This window comes from Haliotis rufescens, unplaced genomic scaffold, assembly GCF_023055435.1.
Source record: "Haliotis rufescens isolate VD_foot unplaced genomic scaffold, xgHalRufe1.0.p SCAF_8, whole genome shotgun sequence".
Classification (NCBI taxonomy): Eukaryota; Metazoa; Mollusca; class Gastropoda; order Lepetellida; family Haliotidae; genus Haliotis; species Haliotis rufescens.
The window spans coordinates 8,326,651-8,346,986 of NW_025964372.1; the positions used below are offsets into that span (position 1 = coordinate 8,326,651).

At 39.6% G+C, this 20,336-nt stretch overlaps 2 protein-coding genes across 2 annotated transcripts in view; both read left to right on the plus strand.

The window, feature by feature from the left end:
* Positions 1 to 3,057, plus strand: part of LOC124119812 (cubilin-like) — a 35,267-nt gene extending 32,210 nt beyond the window's left edge. Inside the window, exon 27 of the mRNA XM_048388956.1 lies at positions 3,046 to 3,057. The gene's annotated coding sequence lies outside the window, so the exon portion shown is untranslated. The remainder of the gene's footprint in view (positions 1 to 3,045) is intronic.
* A 5,433-nt stretch (positions 3,058 to 8,490) lies between these two features.
* Positions 8,491 to 19,141, plus strand: LOC124119813 (cubilin-like). Its single transcript, XM_046482459.2, has 19 exons — positions 8,491 to 8,570; positions 9,439 to 9,472; positions 9,892 to 10,140; positions 10,774 to 10,866; positions 11,106 to 12,212; positions 12,530 to 12,775; positions 13,427 to 13,519; positions 13,694 to 13,792; positions 13,992 to 14,090; positions 14,327 to 14,371; positions 14,678 to 14,929; positions 15,481 to 15,573; positions 15,884 to 16,147; positions 16,372 to 16,464; positions 16,878 to 17,126; positions 17,413 to 17,499; positions 17,733 to 17,960; positions 18,195 to 18,298; positions 19,082 to 19,141. Exons 1-18 carry the CDS (start codon positions 8,493 to 8,495, stop codon positions 18,296 to 18,298), a joined length of 3,513 nt encoding a protein of 1,170 aa, XP_046338415.2. The 5' UTR covers positions 8,491 to 8,492; the 3' UTR covers positions 19,082 to 19,141.
* The last annotated feature ends 1,195 nt before the right edge of the window (positions 19,142 to 20,336 follow it).

Consider the following 20,336-nt stretch of genomic DNA (forward strand, 5'->3'; position numbering starts at 1 on the left):
ACGGAAACATTGGTAACACAATGTTTGATGCCGAAGCAATCCTTTTTATATCTACATTTTACCACACACAACCTAATAAAGTGACATATCTTAAGGATCGTCTCTTCTGAAGTGGGGGAGCATTTATACCTTTGATCAATTGTTGTATTTATAGATGGTGAAATACGTGTTGTTAATAATAAATGACTATTTTACGTTCGTATGTTCAACGAGTTGCCTGTGAAAGTTATAGTAAACATTACCTGTAATCATATTCCATGTTTCAGGTCACCTGCCCATCAGTGTAGACATCTAAGCTTGAAGGTCGCAGGTGAACCACCTACGATGTGCAGATGTTCAAGCAAGTGAGCATTGCTATTGAACAGTTTCCTCGAATAGCATTTTACCACATGTAAAAATAGGTATGATGATAAAATTGTTGGAACATTAAGAAGAGCAAAAATCCAAATAGTGGAAGTATATCAAGAATTAGTTTTGATACATGACTGACATCTTGTATTTATTTTTTATAAGGTTTAGGTGATAGGCAGCACCACGAACTGAGGCGTGTCTTAAAACGTTTGCTGTAGACCAATTTTAGATGTTTCCAGAAGGTTTTGAAATCTGTTTTTGTATATGCAGTATTATGCTCCTTTCGGCTTTGAAGAAGGTGATCACAGCGAGGGCACATGGGGGGATGTTTGTTTTGAATCATGTACTGGTACGTGATAGAAATTGTCATTTCCGTCATTTCAGCCATAAAACTATATGCAAGTTGCCATCCATAACAATAATTGTCCCTTGCCTTATATATGTCAAGTAACTGTACATGTCATATGTTGCTTTTTCCATGCTATTTATATAAATGTTTATCATTGAGAATATCATTACTACTAAAACAGTTACTACTCAAGGTTCACATAAAAAAGAGTTATAATTCAAAAATTCAACTGGAATTGTGAGGTGTGTATAAGTACATTGATAAGAATGTCTGTTCTTCAATATTAGTGTACATGCCAAGCCGGTTGTTAAGACTGGGAATCTTTGTATAATCATTAGGTAGTCTCTATTTTACCATATTTGACTATCATTTTCAACACTATTATGAAACAATTCTTCGGACTTGTCTAAAGGTGTCATTATTCCTTTACATAAAAAGGGCAGCATTTAATATTTAAATAACTTTAGAGGGATAACATTAATGGATGAATGAGGAAAACCTCTGGCAACAGTTATGAAGGATCAACTCAAGATATTTTCTTACACCTTTGAGAAGATTCCTGAACCACAAGCCGGATTTCGGAAAAGATATTGCACAATTGATAATGTGTTTACATCACAGTGTCTTGCCTAAAAGTATCTTTCCAAATGCAGATGAAGTTTTCATTAGCTTTTTGTTGATTTTCGAAAGGCTTTTGACTCTGTAAATAGGAGGTCGCTTTGGGTTTCTATTATGAAGACGATCATACACGGTCAACTGCTTGTCATGCTCAAGGACTTATATTCTAAAGTACAGTGCGCAGTTAGAAAATCAAGTACTTTGATTTATTAAGTGGTGTATGTAAAGGATGTGTGCTAAGTCCGTACTTTTTCACAATGTTTATGTAAGAACTCCAGTCTATGCTAGAAAATAGTGGCCTCAGGAATTTCTGTGGGTCAAGAGTTTTTTAATTGTTATTATTGTTATATGCTGATGATTTGTGTTTAATTGATGACACTATGATTGGAGTACAAAGAAAAGACAGATGTATTAGATAATTTTGATAAAGTGTGGGGTCTACGAGTTAATATGGCAAAGACGGAAATTTTGGCTTTTAGAAGAGGTGGGCCTGTGCGACGTAAGCAAACATGAATTTTTGATGGTAACTCTATCACTCTCTCAACATATTACAATTTGTTAGGTATGTCATTTTCAAATAGATTTTCATGGACCCAATGCATTGATACACTTGTTGTTAAAGCAAATAAAGCACAGGTTGCCGTTAAAAAATGCAATATAAATTTGATAACATGCAAGTATATTTATTGTTTAAATTCTTTGACACTAAAAAACAACCAATTGTACTTTTTGAAGTCCGAAAGATGGGGATACTGTGTTCGCCAGTCGGAGGAATTATTCCCTTCCTATTTTAGTAAATTTGTAATAGGTGTTGGTAAAACTCTATCTAATTCAGCAATATTGTCTGAATGTGGTAGATACGGATCATATGTGGAATATCATCTGCAATGTATAAAATAATGATGCAAGGTTTACGTTAGTTGATATCGGGCAACTATAACACAACGATAGTTTATATCGGGTAACTCTTACACTTCTTTAGTTGAGATCGAGTAACTCTCACACAACATAATTTGAGATCGGGCAACCATCACGCGACGTTAGATGTGACCGGGCAGCTCTTAAACTACGTTACATGAGGTCGGACAATTTAGATCTGGCAAATCTCTTAGATTGGCCACGGGACTAGGCTAATTAGAATCTGAGGTCAAATTTTGTAGTTTACATGAAAGTTCATATTGTTTAGCATTCAAGATAAACTTCATATGTTACATCCCATCAGATGTCTGGTGCCTGCAGCTTTAGATCAATGAGAAAATTGATAAATTACAGGTACAAAGTCAGCTTTGTATTTTGTCTATGGCATTTTTCAAATATTCTGATGGATTTCTAAAGTATGTGTTCACATCCTCACGACCACAGAGTATGATTACTTTCATACCATGTACATGTGTATGCGTTACTGTTTTAGCCACAAGAAAACACCCACATGCCCACTTTCGAATGTCGTTTCCTTCAAAGAGCAGCGAAAGTGATGCGCTGCACTAAACCCCTAAACATAGATAGGATCTTACTTGAGGTAGGTGTTCCGTCATCTTTCTTATTCATTTAGCTAATAATAGTGGATTTTGGTCCAGCCAAAGGTCATGCTAGTACTCGCAAGTCAGACATAATTAGACTCTCTGGATGCACATATAACCAGATAAATCATTTGTGCTACATTTGTAAATTGAAGTTAAACCTAGCCTCTTCCCACTGCATCTAATACACGATGTTTTTGGTTACAGAGACATGGGTCCTTCACCACGAGATGGAAGACATGCTCAATAAAACACTTACATAATAAACATACTGTGTTGTTTCTTTATACAAGACTGAGCCAACGAGCATTTGGTTTTACCATTGTCAGTAATATTTAAGCACGGGCACGCTATAACACAATTGAGTTGGGACCAGGAAGATTATATGTTGTACTCCGATATTTTAGTCCGAATAAAACACTATACCATATACAATAATAAAAATTAACATTGGACACCATGACAGTAGAATTAGATATCATTCAACATGAGAGGCGGTTGGGAAACTCGTCAAACCGAAGGCCCGGGTTCGATTCCCCACATGGATAAAAAAGTGAAGCCCATTTCTGGTGTTACCTCAGTGATATTGCTGGAATATTGCTAACAACGGCATTAAACCACACTCACTCACTCACCCATACAACATGAGTCTTTACATAGAATATAATTGTTTGACATGTGTCACATTACAGAAATCATCACATACTCCATACACAATTCACATAATTGGTGACAGACATCCCACTCGGTGATTGTCGTCTGTGAACTTGTCTCAGAGACAAAGAGCTCGGAGGGTGATTACCACAGAGAAATGAAAGCAAAGGTACGCCTTGAAATGTTTGAAAAGCGTGATAGTTACCATAACATCTTTTACCCTAACATATTTTACCCCAACCACAAGAAGTTTCAAAAGGCACAATGCAAGGATACCTCACAACTCGCAATATTCATTTCAAACAGTCTGAGAATAAGATGTAACTTTGAGAAAAACTGATTAACCTTTAGCCTACTGAATTGTTTTGGCATAAGGTGCTGAAAAGAGGGTTGACGATTTCAAACGGTCGTTATTTAAGGTGGCGTGTGTTTCATGTTCGGAACATACTCATGTCTCTGATATCTCCGATAAAGGCGCGATGGTAAATTAAGTACCATTTCAGTAAATTTATTATCCAAACGTTAAACAGAATAAACTTAATTTTCGAGGTCACAAGGTCAGTTGCAGAAATAAGAACATTAGGGTTAATCTAACGTGTCATGTAATAACATTTGCAGGAAACAATAAATTACTCATAAATATTCACCAGTCCTAATTTTAAGTGTTTTGGCTGAGTATTTAAGATTATATGAAAATACAAATCCCGTGTCGGGATGCTAGAATACTTACGAAAATATAACATTGCGCGCTTCACCCGTTCTCAGCCTAACGTAATGGTATCAAGAAAGTTTACATTGCCTTCATATATATGCTTTGTCGAAAGTAGACGATCTTCTTAAGCGAAGAATGTTTCATTTGTTATTTTCCGTCGAATATGACGAGAAAAAAACGAAAATGAAGGTCGAGAATCTGACAGCAATATTTCAGCGAGTCCAATTGCAGTTAATATTGAAATGTTTCGCCTGTCACATCCAGAATAAACAAAAGTCATTAAATAGTATCAGTATTCACCACCTGTATGAAATAACAATGTGACTTGCACGATATAATTGTTTATAATTGATATATTATCCAATCCGTTTGACCGTGTATGCTCGCGAGACCAGGAAACGGTAGGTGATGAATCAACATGCCACGTATAAGTCTTTCAGTATCTTTTATTTGAACTTTTCGATGTTACGTTGAATATAAATGGATATGATTAATGTATCTAAGATGTACACGCTGATGAAATTGTTTTCTCTATAATAATTGTATCCGACGCAATACGTCTATAGATATCGTCGATCGGCAGTGATCACCCTCCACGACAAGTGTGCGTAACTTGAAAAAAAGGGTTAAAAAACCCGGTCATATTTTGCTGAATATGCTAAGATATCCTCATGTTGCCAGACATATGTGCATGCAGTTATTGGACATGTGAGAGGGAGATCATGTTACATCTGTTTCGAATTTGTTGCCATTCCAGCTAAATTTGCACCAAATTGTGTCTTTTGTTATATGTAAACACACAACCGCCTAAAACTATCATCAAAACTAAATGATGCTTGGGACCTATTCTCACCTTATTCCGCGGGGCGGTGGGGTAGCCTAGTGGTTAGAACGTTCGCTCGTCACGCCGAAGACCCGGGTTCGATTTCCCACATGGGTACAATGTGTGACGCCCTGGTGTCCCCCGCCGTGTTATTGCTGGAATATTGCTAAAACCATACTCACTCAGTAACAAGAACATTACTGGACTATATTCTTTTATATATACCATATAGGGCAGGTGGGGTGGCCTTATGGTTAAGGCGTTCGCTCGTCACGCCGGGTTCGAGCCCCTACAGTTGCCTCCCTCAAAAAGGGCGTAAAACCATACTTTCTCGCTCTATATATCATAGAAAATAGTAGTTAGAATATAATTGTCATTGAAAACACATCAGATAGCATATTAGGAACAAATTAAAAACTTATTTTTGACAGTATTTTGCTGCCATTATTTGGAACAAGTCAAGAATATAATTAATTAATCTTAAAACTTTATTCTTATGTTTTATGTTAATCACAACCTGTCAACTCTTTTCGGCATTTTCTAAGTAATCTGGCCCATTGGCCCATGTGTAAACTGTACACGTTCCAGCACCATTTTCAAGGCGCTCTTGTCGTCATGGTAGAATGAAACGCTCAGTTCCAAATCAAATTATAAAAGGTTTCTGTTTTACAGGTTGCTTGGTTGGTTGGATTGTTGTTTAACGCCGCACTCAGCAATATACAGGTAGACTACCTCCAATGTCCAAACACAGTAGTTTTATCACCTATATTTAAGACCTGAAATTATTTTGTCTCTGGGCCTTCAGATCATCTCCCATTACAACCTATATTTAGAGGTTGTATAGTCAGAATAGCTGAAGGGGCCGTTGTCGGCACAGGTACTACAAAAATGTACCCAGGTGCGTTTCTGTATACAGAAACGGACCCCAGGATCCTACAGGGGCACAGGGCGCAATGCATATGGGTAACCAGTTCTTTAGGTATGTGTCGCTTCCTATAGGCCAAACCTCAGTTGAATTAAACATGGCAGTACGCGTTCGTGAGGAGGAACATTTGTATTAAGCTCATTCCAGCGTATCATATAGGAAACAATCATACACAGTGACGTACGTCCATTAATCTGATATGCACTCGTAATCAGGCGAACCGGAACTGCAACATGAACCGGTTTATGTTTCGGGTTGGGGAATATGGACTCGTCCGCCGTTTAGGGTACCAGGTACGTTGCTGTATTTTGATGTCTGTACACTGAAACGGACCTGAACTACATTTCTCTAGTACCTGTGCCGACAACGACCCCTTCAGCGTCAATATATAGGAAATATAATTGAAAGCGAATTTGTTGGACAGTCTTATTAAATTCATTGCATAATCTACATTTCATAATTACATTTTGATGCCAAATCACACATTGACGATTCCGAGGGGAAAGTGACTTCCTGAGCAGCAAACAGAAAGCCTTCTGTTTCACTTTTCAGGCCAGCCGACCTGATCCAAGCAAAGGACTCTGCATGGTTGCTGACCTTCTCAACACACTGCACATAAACCCGATGCAGTGGTCGTTCAGAAAGCCTCTTCTTGAAAAATTGAGTCAGGGCCGATTTGATATGGCACTTCGCTTGGTTGACACTAATTTCTATACCGCCCAGCAGTAGAGAACCATCAACAAAATCAACACTGACATTGGGATTATGTCCTACATCCTTGGCTCGTTTTAGAAAACTGTGGATACCTTGCATTCATCATGAGTGTTAACATTCACAAGAAGATCATCAGACAAATAAATTTGTGCAAAAGTGCACAAAACAATTCTACCACGAAGAGCCTCCACATTAATCAAACCACGTCCTCCCATCATAATTGGTAAATATAAGCGATTGAGGGAAGAGCAAGGGTGGTTGGATCTATTGTCTGCCATGATTCTACGTATGAGAGTCAATACCCTGAATTTCCTGTTTCGTCCAATGAAACACACCAAATGAATACGAAAGGACGGGCACAGCGTATTATTATTATCATGATGATGATGATGATGATGATGATGATGATGATGAAATGTTTTTTATTTTCTGTTGTGACAACGGGCAGTAAAAAGGCTTTTTCGAATCATCCTTTTATCTCAGATATTATTGACATATATGTCTTTCAACTGTCAAATATGACAACGTCCTTTATTGTTTGTTTGGCCAAAGTTGATACCATAACGGCTGATGCTTCAGCTAAAGCACCCCTTGTCCTTTTGATGTCGATATTTTATCACACACAACCTAAAGCGACATATCTTAAGTATTTAATACTGAAATAATTAAATGAATAGTTGGTGAAATTTTAAATAATAAATGCAAATTTCCCAATCCTCAGTACAAATGTCTACCTGGGATGTATGTCATTTCAGGTGGTCAGGAGCATACTATATACTAAATCCAATAACTACTAGTATATGATAGTCCCTCATATTTCAAATACATATTGCAAATACATACCCAATCACTTATGTTGGGAAAAGGGGGCACGGGTGGACCAGTCGTCTAAGGCGCCGCAATTCGCTGTGCAGAGTTGCGTCCCCTGGGCAAGCCAGAAACCTATGATTGTGGGTTCGAATCCCGGTTCGCCCCGATTATGTAGCTAGGTTTGTCAGCACCATACCCGTGCTCGTGGGTTACACCGAAATGGTAAACGTCTCCGACCTGCATCACTTCGGGCTCACACCCCCCCCCCCCCCCCCCCCCCCCCCCACACACACACACACACCCCAAATAAGCTGACACGCCGTGATATAACTGGAAAAGCGGCGTTAAACTCAGCTCACTCACTATGTTGGTAAACTATTTTCATTAATCAACGAATTCTCATACGAAACGTAAATACAAAGTATTTGTATCGGTACATGTATTAAGAAGGATTTGGCTCACGGCTTTCACGCTCTTCTTTCCCATACAATGCACACAAATACATTCTTGTTAATGTTTTTAGAATGATTTCAGTACCAAACAACTTTGAAAACAAGAAACGTTTAAGTTTAATTTGTGTGATCTATAAAGAATTGAGAAAGATCACAGTTTGTTAGCAGATAGAACTTACCATTTCTGTAACTTGTCTCCTTACCCTTTTCCTGTATTCTTTTCAAAGAAGACCACGCGCCAGAAATGGAACAAATACCAAATATGAAATAATTCTTGCCACGTCCTCATTGAGGGGCCTGTGACCGATATAGTTCAGTAAATACGACATGTAATCATATTCCATATCTCAGGTCACCTGTTCATAAGTGTGGATATCGAACCTTGAAGGTCGCAGGTGAACCACCTACTAGGTGCAGATGTTCAAGCAAATGTGCCTTATGTTGTACAGTTTCGTCATGTTCTATTGACGAACATTTTTGTGTATAATGGGGGCATTCAACAGGTGTTAGTTCTGTGAATATGTATAAATGCAGCTACATTTCGCAGTATTCAACACATGCAACATGTACGTTCCAGGCATGATTTGCTTTACTCTGGTAGTGAGCCTTCTTTTGGCTCAGACTGAAGGCAGGGCTTTCAATGTGAGTATATTTCCTCGAATAGCATTTTACACATGTAGAAATAGGCGTGATGATAAAACTGTTGGAAGAATCTGAAAAGTAAACTTGCAAAGAGTGGAACTTTTTTAAGAATCTGTTTTGATAGATGACTGGCAGCTTGTATTTCAATGCGAGGGCTTTCAATGTGAGTATATGTCCGCGAATTGTTCTACCACATGTAGAAATAGGTATGATGATAAAACTGTTCGAAACATCCACACAGCGAACTTGCAATGAGTTGAATTATTTTCAAGAATATGTTTTGAAAGATGACTGGCAGGTTCAGATGATAGGGCGCATAACGCACTGGCACTTGTCTTACAAAGTTGGCTCCATATTTCTGGAAAGTTTTGAAATGTTTTTGTATGACAAGTATTATTCCATTTTCGGGTACGAGATAACACTGAGGGTACTTGGGGAAATGTTAATTTGAAATCATGGACGGGTATATAATAGAGAGTGTTATTTTCGCGTAATTTAGTCTCAAAATAATGCAAGGCTCCAAACATTATACGTTTCCTTTACACTAAATATGTCAAACATACGCCATTATCCTAACTCGTCGTTCTCATGCTAAAATTATAAATGTTTATCATAAACACATTTACTGACAGTTATTTTTCATGTTCAAATAAAAAAGAGTTAATATTTCTCTTATTTATTCTTATCCTTTCTCAATTTGAATCGTTAGGCGTGTATAAGGACATTAATAATTATGTTTATTACACAATATTAGCGTGTAGGCCAAGCCGTTTGTTTCGATTGGGGATGTCTGTATAATCATTTGGAAAGTATTTTTGATAGGAAAGATTATGTGATCAAATGCATTATTGTTTGTTTATTGCCACAGAACGTTCAATCACGTGAGAAGCGACAAACGTCCGGTAAGCACTAGTATTTATTTAAGAACTGTCAGCAATACATTTGCGCGTTTATGTAGGTATAGACGTACACTCCAGTGGGTATACCTTACCTAAATCAAGTTTGCGTAATTTATCTTTACAATAAACTTATTGCAGTAAATTAAGTCACACCCCATCAGCCCCAAACCTACAAACCCATTTGTCTGTGGCTATTTGAGCCCAAACTACTCATGTGAACAAGATGTATGTCATTTCTAAATAGTGCTTTAAGATCTGAATATTATCATCTAAACCATTCTATTTCTGTTTATTTACAACTTAACAATGGTATACAATTATCAGGAACATGGCAACATGTTGTTAAACTAGATTATAAAGATAACATACATTAGTAAGTTGTCGATCATTAGCTTGTAAGGTTAAAACACGTTCTGTCACAGGTTGTGATGGAGGAACGAGGTATGACAACAGAGGCACATTTTCCACCAACATTGGCGGTGAGTACGGCAGCAACGAGAACTGCTGCTGGGACATCGTGCCTGACGTTCAAGGGCCATGGACAATCACATTCCAATTTGATATGTTTGACGTGGAAAGTAGCTCTGGTTGTAGATATGATGCCCTCACCTTCGACACGGACGATGGGCCTGTGAAGGAGTGCGGAGAGAAGACGGACTTCTCAAGGACATGTGAGTCCTATGTTCAATAATGTCCCTATTTGATAGTAGACATAATAATCAAAGCAATGAAAAACAGTAACAGGCTTTGTATGTAATAGGTTCTATTCGGATAGTAGGTAGTGTTACACTGATACCTTACCTCATGAACAAGTAGGCATTCCAGGTATAAGTGCATCATAGTATTACCTGTATTGCACCCGTTTGGCTTCCATTCCGTTGATCCCCCTTCATCAAATACAACGCACAAGTGAGGAAACAGACGCTCGAATGCTCCCAATAGCACAGTTGTAAAGTGTAAACTATTAAAGTAAGTCATCTATTTAACATCTGCATGGTATTTCATAAATGACATCTTGATGATTCCTTCCAAAAGGAACAACTATTCCAGATTCCGAATTTGTTTTGTGAATCATCATGAATAGATGCTGAATTTGTCATAAAATAACAATTGTTCTTTTCATTTATTTTTCACACCACCATGAATTCAATCTCCCAATCCTTTAGGTTAACAGGACACTGACCTGAAATTCAACACTTCAATATTTACCTGAATCAGTTCGCTGTTTTCTCTTCTTAACTTGCCTTTATTGTTAAACGTAACAACTTTGTCACTGTGCTCATGGCAGAAGTTGAATATTTCAGTCACGGTCACAGAAAGTCAGTTCCAAGTGTGTTTTAGCAGCGACGGCTCCGTCACCGGCCACGGGGTCAGTGGAACCTACAGCATAGACACAGGTGAGTAGAATAGTCCACTGTAGTAGACTAACTAATACACGCTGTCTTTTTGCTATTCTGTAAACAAAGTTGCAGATGTCAGTGAGGCCAATGAGTATTATTTCGACTATTCTACCAGATCGGTTTCATTTCTCTTGTATATATTTTTAGGTGCTTCACTTTGTTTCAGTTGTTTACGTTAAATATAACCATACTTTGCTTACATAACATAACATAACAAGTTGCAAACTTTATTGCAGTGAACGCCTACACCACAGCCTATCCTGACTACTCCACAGCCTACCCTGACTACGCTACAGTCTACCCTGACTACGCCACAGCCTACCCTGACTACGCCACAGCCTACCCTGACTACGCCACAGCCTACCCTGACTACGCAACAGCCTACCCTGACTACACCACAGCCTACCCTGACTACGCCACTGCCTACCCTGACTACGCCACAGCCTACCCTGACTACGCAACAGCCTACCCAGACTACGCTACAGCCTATCCTGACTATGCAACAGCCTATCCCGATTATGCCACAGCCTACCCAGACTATGCCACAGCCTATCCTGACTACGCCACAGCCTACCCAGACTATGCAACAGCTTACCCTAACGACCCAACAGCATACCCTGACTACACCACAGCCTACCCTTACTACGCCACAGCCTATCCTGACTATGCAACAGCCTACCCTGACTATGCAACAGCCTACCCAGACTATGTAACAGCCTACCCTGACTATGTAACTGCCTACCCTGACTACGCCACAGCCTACCCTTACTACGCCACAGCCTACCCTGACTATGCAACAGCTTACCCTAATGATGCAACAGCATACCCTGACTACGCCACAGTCTACCCTTACTACGCCACAGCCTACCCTGACTACGCCACAGCCTATCCTGACTATGCAACAGCCTACCCTGACTACGCCACAGCCTACCCTTACTACGCCACAGCCTACCCTGACTATGCAACAGCTTACCCTAATGATGCAACAGCATACCCTGACTACGCCACAGTCTACCCTTACTACGCCACAGCCTACCCTGACTACGCCACAGCCTATCCTGACTATGCAACAGCCTACCCTGACTACGCCACAGCCTACCCTTACTACGCCACAGCCTATCCTGACTATGCAACAGCTTACCCTAACGATGCAACAGCATATCCTGACTACGCCACAGCCTACCCTTACTACGCCACAGCCTATCCTGACTATGCAACAGCCTACCCTTACTACGCCACAGCCTATCCTGACTATGCAACAGCCTACCCAGACTACGCCACAGCCTATCCTGACTACACCACAGCATCCCCTGAATATCCACAAGAACAGGCCACAAGTTCATGTAAGTTATGATAAAGCAAATCCTGTTTCTCTAAGACATCACTACATGAAAGACCCCCCTTTGGGGATTCCTTGTTGAAATACGAGGCTTAACGTATGAGGCGAGTCAGTGGATGGGGTCATCAGGCCATGTGATTGCATGTTATTGTACCCGATCGTAATCCGGCCAAGACTCATTTATGTATAGTGAAGTAGCTAACGTTTATGGTATTTAACACACAAAAATAAGATGATTTATTCGAGGATGTCTTAGGTTGAGTTTCAAAATGATGAAAAGTGTGAGAAAATGTGAAATGAATATATATGTATCTTGTCCAGGCAATATTAACCACAATGGCAACCATGGCAGCATCAGTACCAACCCTGATGGCAACTATGAAAACAGCCACGATGCCTGTTACTCCCTTCACCCAAGCTTCACCGGTTCGGGCATTATCACCTTCGTCTTCAACGTGTTTGACATCGAGGAGGCCACCGGCTGCGTGTTTGACTACATTGAGTTTGATGACGTTAACACAAAACTGAGGGAGTGTGGCACTGTAGATGCGGGGACCCAGAGAGAGTGTGAGTTTTTTTATCTGGTTGAATACAGAAGTTTCTGAAAGGCGCTAAGTGAGTGCTTCGTGTATGAGACACCACAATCGTAATAGTTTCTGCAAAACACGATAGAAATTCGGTTAGATGTTCATCAGATGCTATCGTTAAAACATAGTACACTTCTGATAGTGAGAGGGAGTATCCTGGACAGGTTTGTATGTTAATCATTACTCGGATATGTTGTCATACGAATAGCATTCATATTGCCATGAACTGAAGCAAATGCAGCTGCATTTCAAGTTGATTACACATAAATTCATAGTTCAATAAGCTGTTGTCGTCGCGTTGCGTCACATTAGGATGTGTAGTATAGACTGATGCTGTACATGTATACCTTTATCCTGATCTCCATAGCCATGTTTCACACACTGATCTAGCGCCTGGACTACTCCACATCTTTGCTAAGAAGTGAGGCAGGCGCAGCACCAGTGAAGGGACGATCGTTCTGTGGGTTTGCTCCACGAATACTTCTGCATATTGCACGAATACTTCTGCATGTTTCAGACGTTGGTAGTTTCAAAAATTGGTTGCCGTGATGTATGGAAAGTTTAATAGAGCTTCCAAGCTTCCAGCATGTCAATGTTGGCCTCTACTAATGTTGTGTTTTTGTACCTACAGTTGAATTCCACGACGGTCGTTTCAATGTTTGCTTCCACTCTGATGGATCAGTGACAGGACGGGGTGTCCAGGCCACGTATTCCATGAATCCAGGTAAATATCTAACCCACTCCACCAGAGTCAAACAAACACACAAAGTACGGATATAGCCGGGTCATTGGGTTGACAATAACGTATATCCAGGATCCGTATGTATATATGTAGCAACTGAGATTGTACGTATGTTGTTATTTCACATATTCACATGTTATTTGTCACACTTTGCAGTTCGAGAGGTTGAATCTGTTGAGACAACACCATATCCAGTGGACATTATCGTTAACTCAACGATGTCAACTAATTTCACAGAAGCAACAACGCTACCAGGTACTCTTAGTGTACTGTGTAATTAATTGGAAGATACCAATGGAAGGATTTATGGCAAAATTAGAACCATCTTGACCAACGTATTTAGTGTTGCTATGAATTTGGCATTCTTAATCGGAATAGCTCTTGTGAAATTGCTGTGATTATTCGTATGTTGTTACTGATCACGTATTAACATGTTATTTGTCACACTTTGCAGTTCGAGAGGTTGAATCTGTTGAGACAACACCGTTTCCAGTGGACATTATCGTTAACTCAACGATGTCATCTAATTACACAGAAGCAACAACGCTAGCAGGTACTCTAGTGCACTATGTAATTAATTGGAAGATACCAAAGTTAGAACCATCTTGACCAACTTATTTAGTGTTGCTGTGAATTTAGCATTCTTAATCACAAGCTGTTATAACAGAGAAATATAATCAGACAATACGCTGTGAAGTAATACTGCCAAGTATTCATTAAACTTAACTATTTAATCGAATGTACTTATCGCTTTTGTTCATGTGGGTCATACTTGTGTGTGTTGGGCAGTGAATACAACCGTGAACACTACAAGTCTCCCCGACACCGAGGACAGTGAGTACAACTTGTAGTTGTCAAATTAGATAGTCGTTATGACAGTATTTTTTTATTGCACACATGATCGTTTAGAACCTGGAACATTGTAGGGATTAGATATATTAATTCAGAACTGTATGCACGTGTAATATGTGGGAAATGTATACACTACGTCCAATCCGATGTCGAAATTACGGACCATTCAGATGAGTATTTCCGTAATGTAATTTAAAGTAAGTTGTCAATGTACATACATAAAGTGTATGCATTGTTATTGATATTCTACACATATAACAATTCCCTTCTAACATCCCATCACGACAGATACCTGCACCCAAGTCCTGACATCAGATGTTGGCACCCTGACAAGCCCCGGCAATGGCAGCTACGCCAACAACGTGCAGTGTGTCACTGTCATCACAGGCCCCAGTGTACCATACACCTTGGTCCTCAGCTTCACAACGTTTGACCTCGAGGGCTCATCCACATGTAGATACGACTACCTGGAGGTTGATATGGGCGAGGGAAACAGCCAGAAGGGATGTGGATCAACATGGGACAACAGAACAGTGGAGTGTCAGTCTCACATATATGTCACATTTTACATCTCACCTCTAGTACATCGATGTAATAAGAAATGCGTTAGTCTATGATACAAGTTACATATCGGAGTCAGATTAAGAATTGTCCATCTCAGAAGTACGAAGAAAGTCAATAACAAGGTGCTGGCAATAGCATTTATAAACCAGTTTGAGAATAGTTAACTCTCGGAACAGCGTATGTGTTTCATTAACAATGCTAGTGATGTAACTAAGCAACTTGTTTGGTGAGGCCGGTGGGTGGGCCAGACTCATCTATGACACAAACATGAATTTGCGTATGTCACCTGTGTAATGAAACTGTCGGAAGATGCAGAGTTGCTAACCTGCGACACAAGAATAACAAAACGAACGCAGGGGAAAATGGATTTGACGTGCGTAGATTTGAAGCTTGATAGAACCCTATAAATCTTTAACATAAGGAAGTAATATATATTAAGTGAAAAGAGTAGTTTTAAAGGTGTTATAGATACCTGTTTAAATTGCAATCTCAGTTGTACTCAATGCAGTAATACGCTGATTTTTCAGACACGTCAGATGGAGGTAACGTCACTGTGACATTTTCTTCTGACTCCAGTCAGACAGGAGCAGGGTACAGTGCCACCTACACCATCCAGCCAAGTAAGCAAAATTCATGTCTACTGGTTCTTAACGCTACATCGAATATGGATAATATCATTCTGTGACATTGAAGCCAATGTATCTTCAGGCTACACACGTAACTATCGACAGGTACCTTTGTTACTTCAGTTGCCAAATAGGAAACAAACCAAATAGGAACAATATGGCTTCCGCTAACACATGATACAGTATAGGGTTTAGAAAGATGGGGATGGTTTTGAGATATTTTCAAAGAGGATACGAACAATAAAGGAATCTACTGATCAAATTACAATGGCAATAACAATGTGTTACCATTTGTATCAATCAGGAGGTGTTCCTTCCTTGAGTAATGGCGACTGTAGATACATCAACACCAACGTCACGGCGGGCGTTATCCAAAGTCTACCCGGTACCGGCAGTGACTACACCAACAACATGGACTGCTCGTACGAGTTCACTCGCAATACCCCCTTTTATCTGGACATCAACTTCATCGCCCTCGACACAGAGTCTTCGAGCAACTGCCGCTACGACTACGTCCAGGTTGGGGATGATAAATACTGTGGGAGTGATTTGCCCAACGCAACGAGAGGTAAGTGTCCATGAACCACTGTCAGTATTCGAAACATTTGCTTGTTGTAGTGGCGAACCTTAAGATTTTAAAACCAAGATAGGAACATCAGCTAACACAACTGCAAAAAATACAAATAATTTCTAGGATGCTATGAAGGCTCTCTACTCTTAATGAAGACTCATTTTCTTTAACACAGCTTGATATTGTGTTTTAAATCTAAGGTTATGATGTCTCTCCTTCAGTGTCGGTACAAGGTGGAGCAGCCGTCATCCGCTTCAGAAGTGATAGCAGTGTTACCGGAAAGGGCTTTGTGGCTTTGTTCAACATTGAAGAGCGTAAGTATCGATATATTACTCTGTGTATCACGAACATATATATCTAGGAGGCCAGGACTGAGCACTCGACAATCAGTGAAAAATACGAGGGACTTTTATTTACATTAGTGAGTTGGGTTTGACACTGCTTTAAACAGTATTCCAGTTATTCCAATGCGTGTCCGCTTGAGGTAGGACGAAAGCCCGAAGTGATATGGTCTTTGTTATTCATATGATATGTTGCTTAAACCAACTGGCCCATGAAGAGGCGACTATGCTTCTCATACGAGGTGCCTAATTGGGATCGGGTGGTCAGGCTCGCTGACTTTGTTGGTACATGTTATCGTATCCCAATTGCGTAGATCGACGTTCATGATGTCAATCACTGGATTGTCTGGTCTACAAAAGTATATCAACTTGTACTGAAATTCCAGACTGCAACTTCGATAGTGAAGATCTTGAGGGCACCTATACCTTGGCCACTGATTCTAATGATCATTACAAAAACAACCAACACTGTGAGATCACTCTCCGGTCTCCTCCCACCCCTCACATCACCACTGTCAACTTCACCCGTTTTGACATCGAGGAAGATACTGCTTGCCACTATGACAGTTTAACAGTAACAAGTGATGACGCCACCGAGAAACTGTGTGGAGCAAAGGAGTCCTTTATCCGACAATGTAAGAACGCAAAACACCCATGGTTATAAACACAAACAAAAGCTTCGCTATTGGTAACTGCAGTAGCACTGATACTAATTCCTAATAACAGCTGGGACGGCAAAGATTTATAACGTTCACCCTGCAGTTCACATGATTAAATAAACTTTGTACATCTTTAACTATTCTACGACGAACTTATGTTATTTAGTACTGAGAGACTAAGAAGTAACGTATTGGTACGAGTAAAAACAGTAATTTGGATAATGTTTGTCGTAAATAACCTATATGTGTTACTGTTTTGTAGACACTGGGCCAACAGTTGACATGACATTTACCAGTGACAGAAGTGTTGTGCGTACCGGTTTCTCTTTCAATTATGTCACTGAACTTGGTACGTAAACGCATGTCCATTATCTCAGTTTCATGTTCATTATCTCAGTTTCACGTGTCCATTATCTCAGTTTCATGTTCATTATCTCAGTTTCCCGTGTCCATCATCTCAGTTCTTCGTCTACATTATCTCAGTTGAGCATTTGTATTATTTACTAAGTTGTTCGATTGCAAATTAATATTATTATTTTCCTCTTACTGCCGTTTATCATTGATGAATCGCACCTGTTTCAGTCTACTGCAATGCAACTATAAACGCCACATCCGGAACCTTTGAGTCACAGCCTGGTGATTACGAGAGCAACATGTACTGCACCTACACCATCAACACCCCCACTCCTGGTGACCTAGTCTTCACCTTCCCATTGTTTGACGTTGAGTCAGGCAGAAGCTGCCGATACGATGCTGTTGAGATGGAAGGGGACAAGCTGTGTGGAACAAACATCCAAGAGAAGACGTACAGTGAGTAGCACACATACGAGTGGAATTTCCTCTATTTCCACACGTGGCATGTGTTTAACGATTGGGTTCAACATACTCTCCACACACTATTTCCCTGTCCAATACCTGAAGAAGTTAGAGCAATTGGCATGTGTTGTTCTAACGTGTGTACTGTTCTCTTTTCTTACCAGTGCATATTATTTGCAATTTCTCTTTCTATAACACCGATTCTAAAAGGTATTTATCCTGTTCTAGGTACTGATGGTCATTTCCAGTTCGTCTTCACAAGTGATGGATCCGTAAATGGAGAAGGTTTCAAGATAGACTTCACTTTCATCCCTCACGAAATTCAGAATTAGGTAGGAGCATAACCACAATTGTCAGGCAGCATTAATATGGTTCTCATTTATTGATGACAATTATGACCATAGTAATGTCATTTATACTTTATCAAATGATCTGGCAACTCTTAAACTACGTTGGTTCAGATCGGGCAACTACGTCAGTTTAGATCGAGCAGATCTTTGAGATCGGCCACGGGGAAGGCAAGTTAGAACTTGAGTTCAAATGAAATATATTTTGTTGTTTAAATGTAAGAATGCTATCAACAATCAGATGTCTGTTGCCTGCACTTTTAGATCATAGAGAACATATGGAAATTACAGGTGAAAAGTCAACTTTGTGTTTTGTCTATGACCTTTATATGACCCTAATATTCCGATGGATTTCTAAAGTATGCTTTCCCAACTTCACGACCACACAGTATGATTACTTTCATACCAAGCACATGTGCTCGCATTCATTGAGGCACTGTTATGTCACTAGATAACCCCAAACATCCCCACATTCGATTGTCGTTGCCTTCAAAGAGCATAACGAAATTGTCGCGCTCACTAAACCCATACACATAGACAGGTTCTTGGTTGAAGTAGGGGTTCTATTACCTTTTTTATTCTTTTGGCTAATAATAGTGGATTTATATCTAACTCAAAGTCATAACTGTAGTAACCCTCAGATTAATGTCCAACAGCATCACAAGATAAATTTTGATTGTTTGAATGAAAGGATAACCAATGCCACATTTGTAAATTGAAGTCAAACTTATTTCAACTGCATCTAATACATAGTGTTGTTTCTTACAGAGACATGGGTCCCTTTCTAGGAGATGGAAGACATGCTCAATAAATCATTTAAATGATAAACATACTGTGTTGTTTCTCTGTTCAAGAATGAGCGAGCGAGCGAGTTTTACCACAGTCAGTAATATCCAAGCTATTTTAGGACGCCCTATGATACAAATGAATCAGGTCCAGGAAGACTAGGCGTTAATAACATGAGTTAATACAATCTGTTGGAGTACTTAAATGATCATGGACCACGCCAGTTATTAATGACTCCGATATTTTGACCAAATAAAAAGTATAATTATGCGATAATAAACAAAATGACACCACGCCACAGTTCAATTGTGTATCATTGTGCAGCTCTTCACGCTGAATGCCCATGTTATATTCACCAAATGGGGACGCGTGACGCCTATTTCTGGTGTCCCATGCCGTCCTATTGCTTGAATATTGCTTTACGCGGTGTAAAACCATACTCACTCGCTCATACAACATGAGTCTTTTGCACAATGTTTTGTATATTTGTATTACACGTTCCCATAACGGAAATCATTACACACTCTGTACACATTTCAAATGAAGGAAAAGAACAAAGATGTACTACACTTGTACTTGCCATTGAGGTGCAAATACTTCTGGGAATGCCTACTCCTTGCCTAAACGTCTTACCCCCATTATTTTGCATGGATGTTATCGACGAGGAAGCCCAACATTTCACACATTTTCTCAGTAAACTTCAGATGGCATTTGCCTAAATGTTTTCAAATTGTCCTGAACCTCTGAATATAGATACATAACTATTCAGATACATAAATCCTGTTCAGGGATGGATCCAGATATTTTAGAACGGGGAGGCGTTTTGTTATGAAGGTTGACAAAACGAGAAGGTACGCACGCACACGCACACACATTGACACGCACTAACAGATCTAGACACACACACACACACACACATACACACACACACACACACACACACACACACACACACACACACACACACACACACACACACACACACACACACACACACAGAGAAATATATTGGAAGTGGTGACAGTGACAATCTTTAATACTTTAACACTTTGAAGAATATTAACTATGGACTATGAACGATAGATTATAACCCAGTATTCCACATTTTAGCCGTAAGCATTCGTTGTCTTCGGGTCATTTATGTATAAAGTTTTTGTGACTTTTATGATTTTCAAGTTATTGATAACTAAATTGATCTTGATGGAGTTTTCTCTTTAATGATCTTTTTTATCTATCC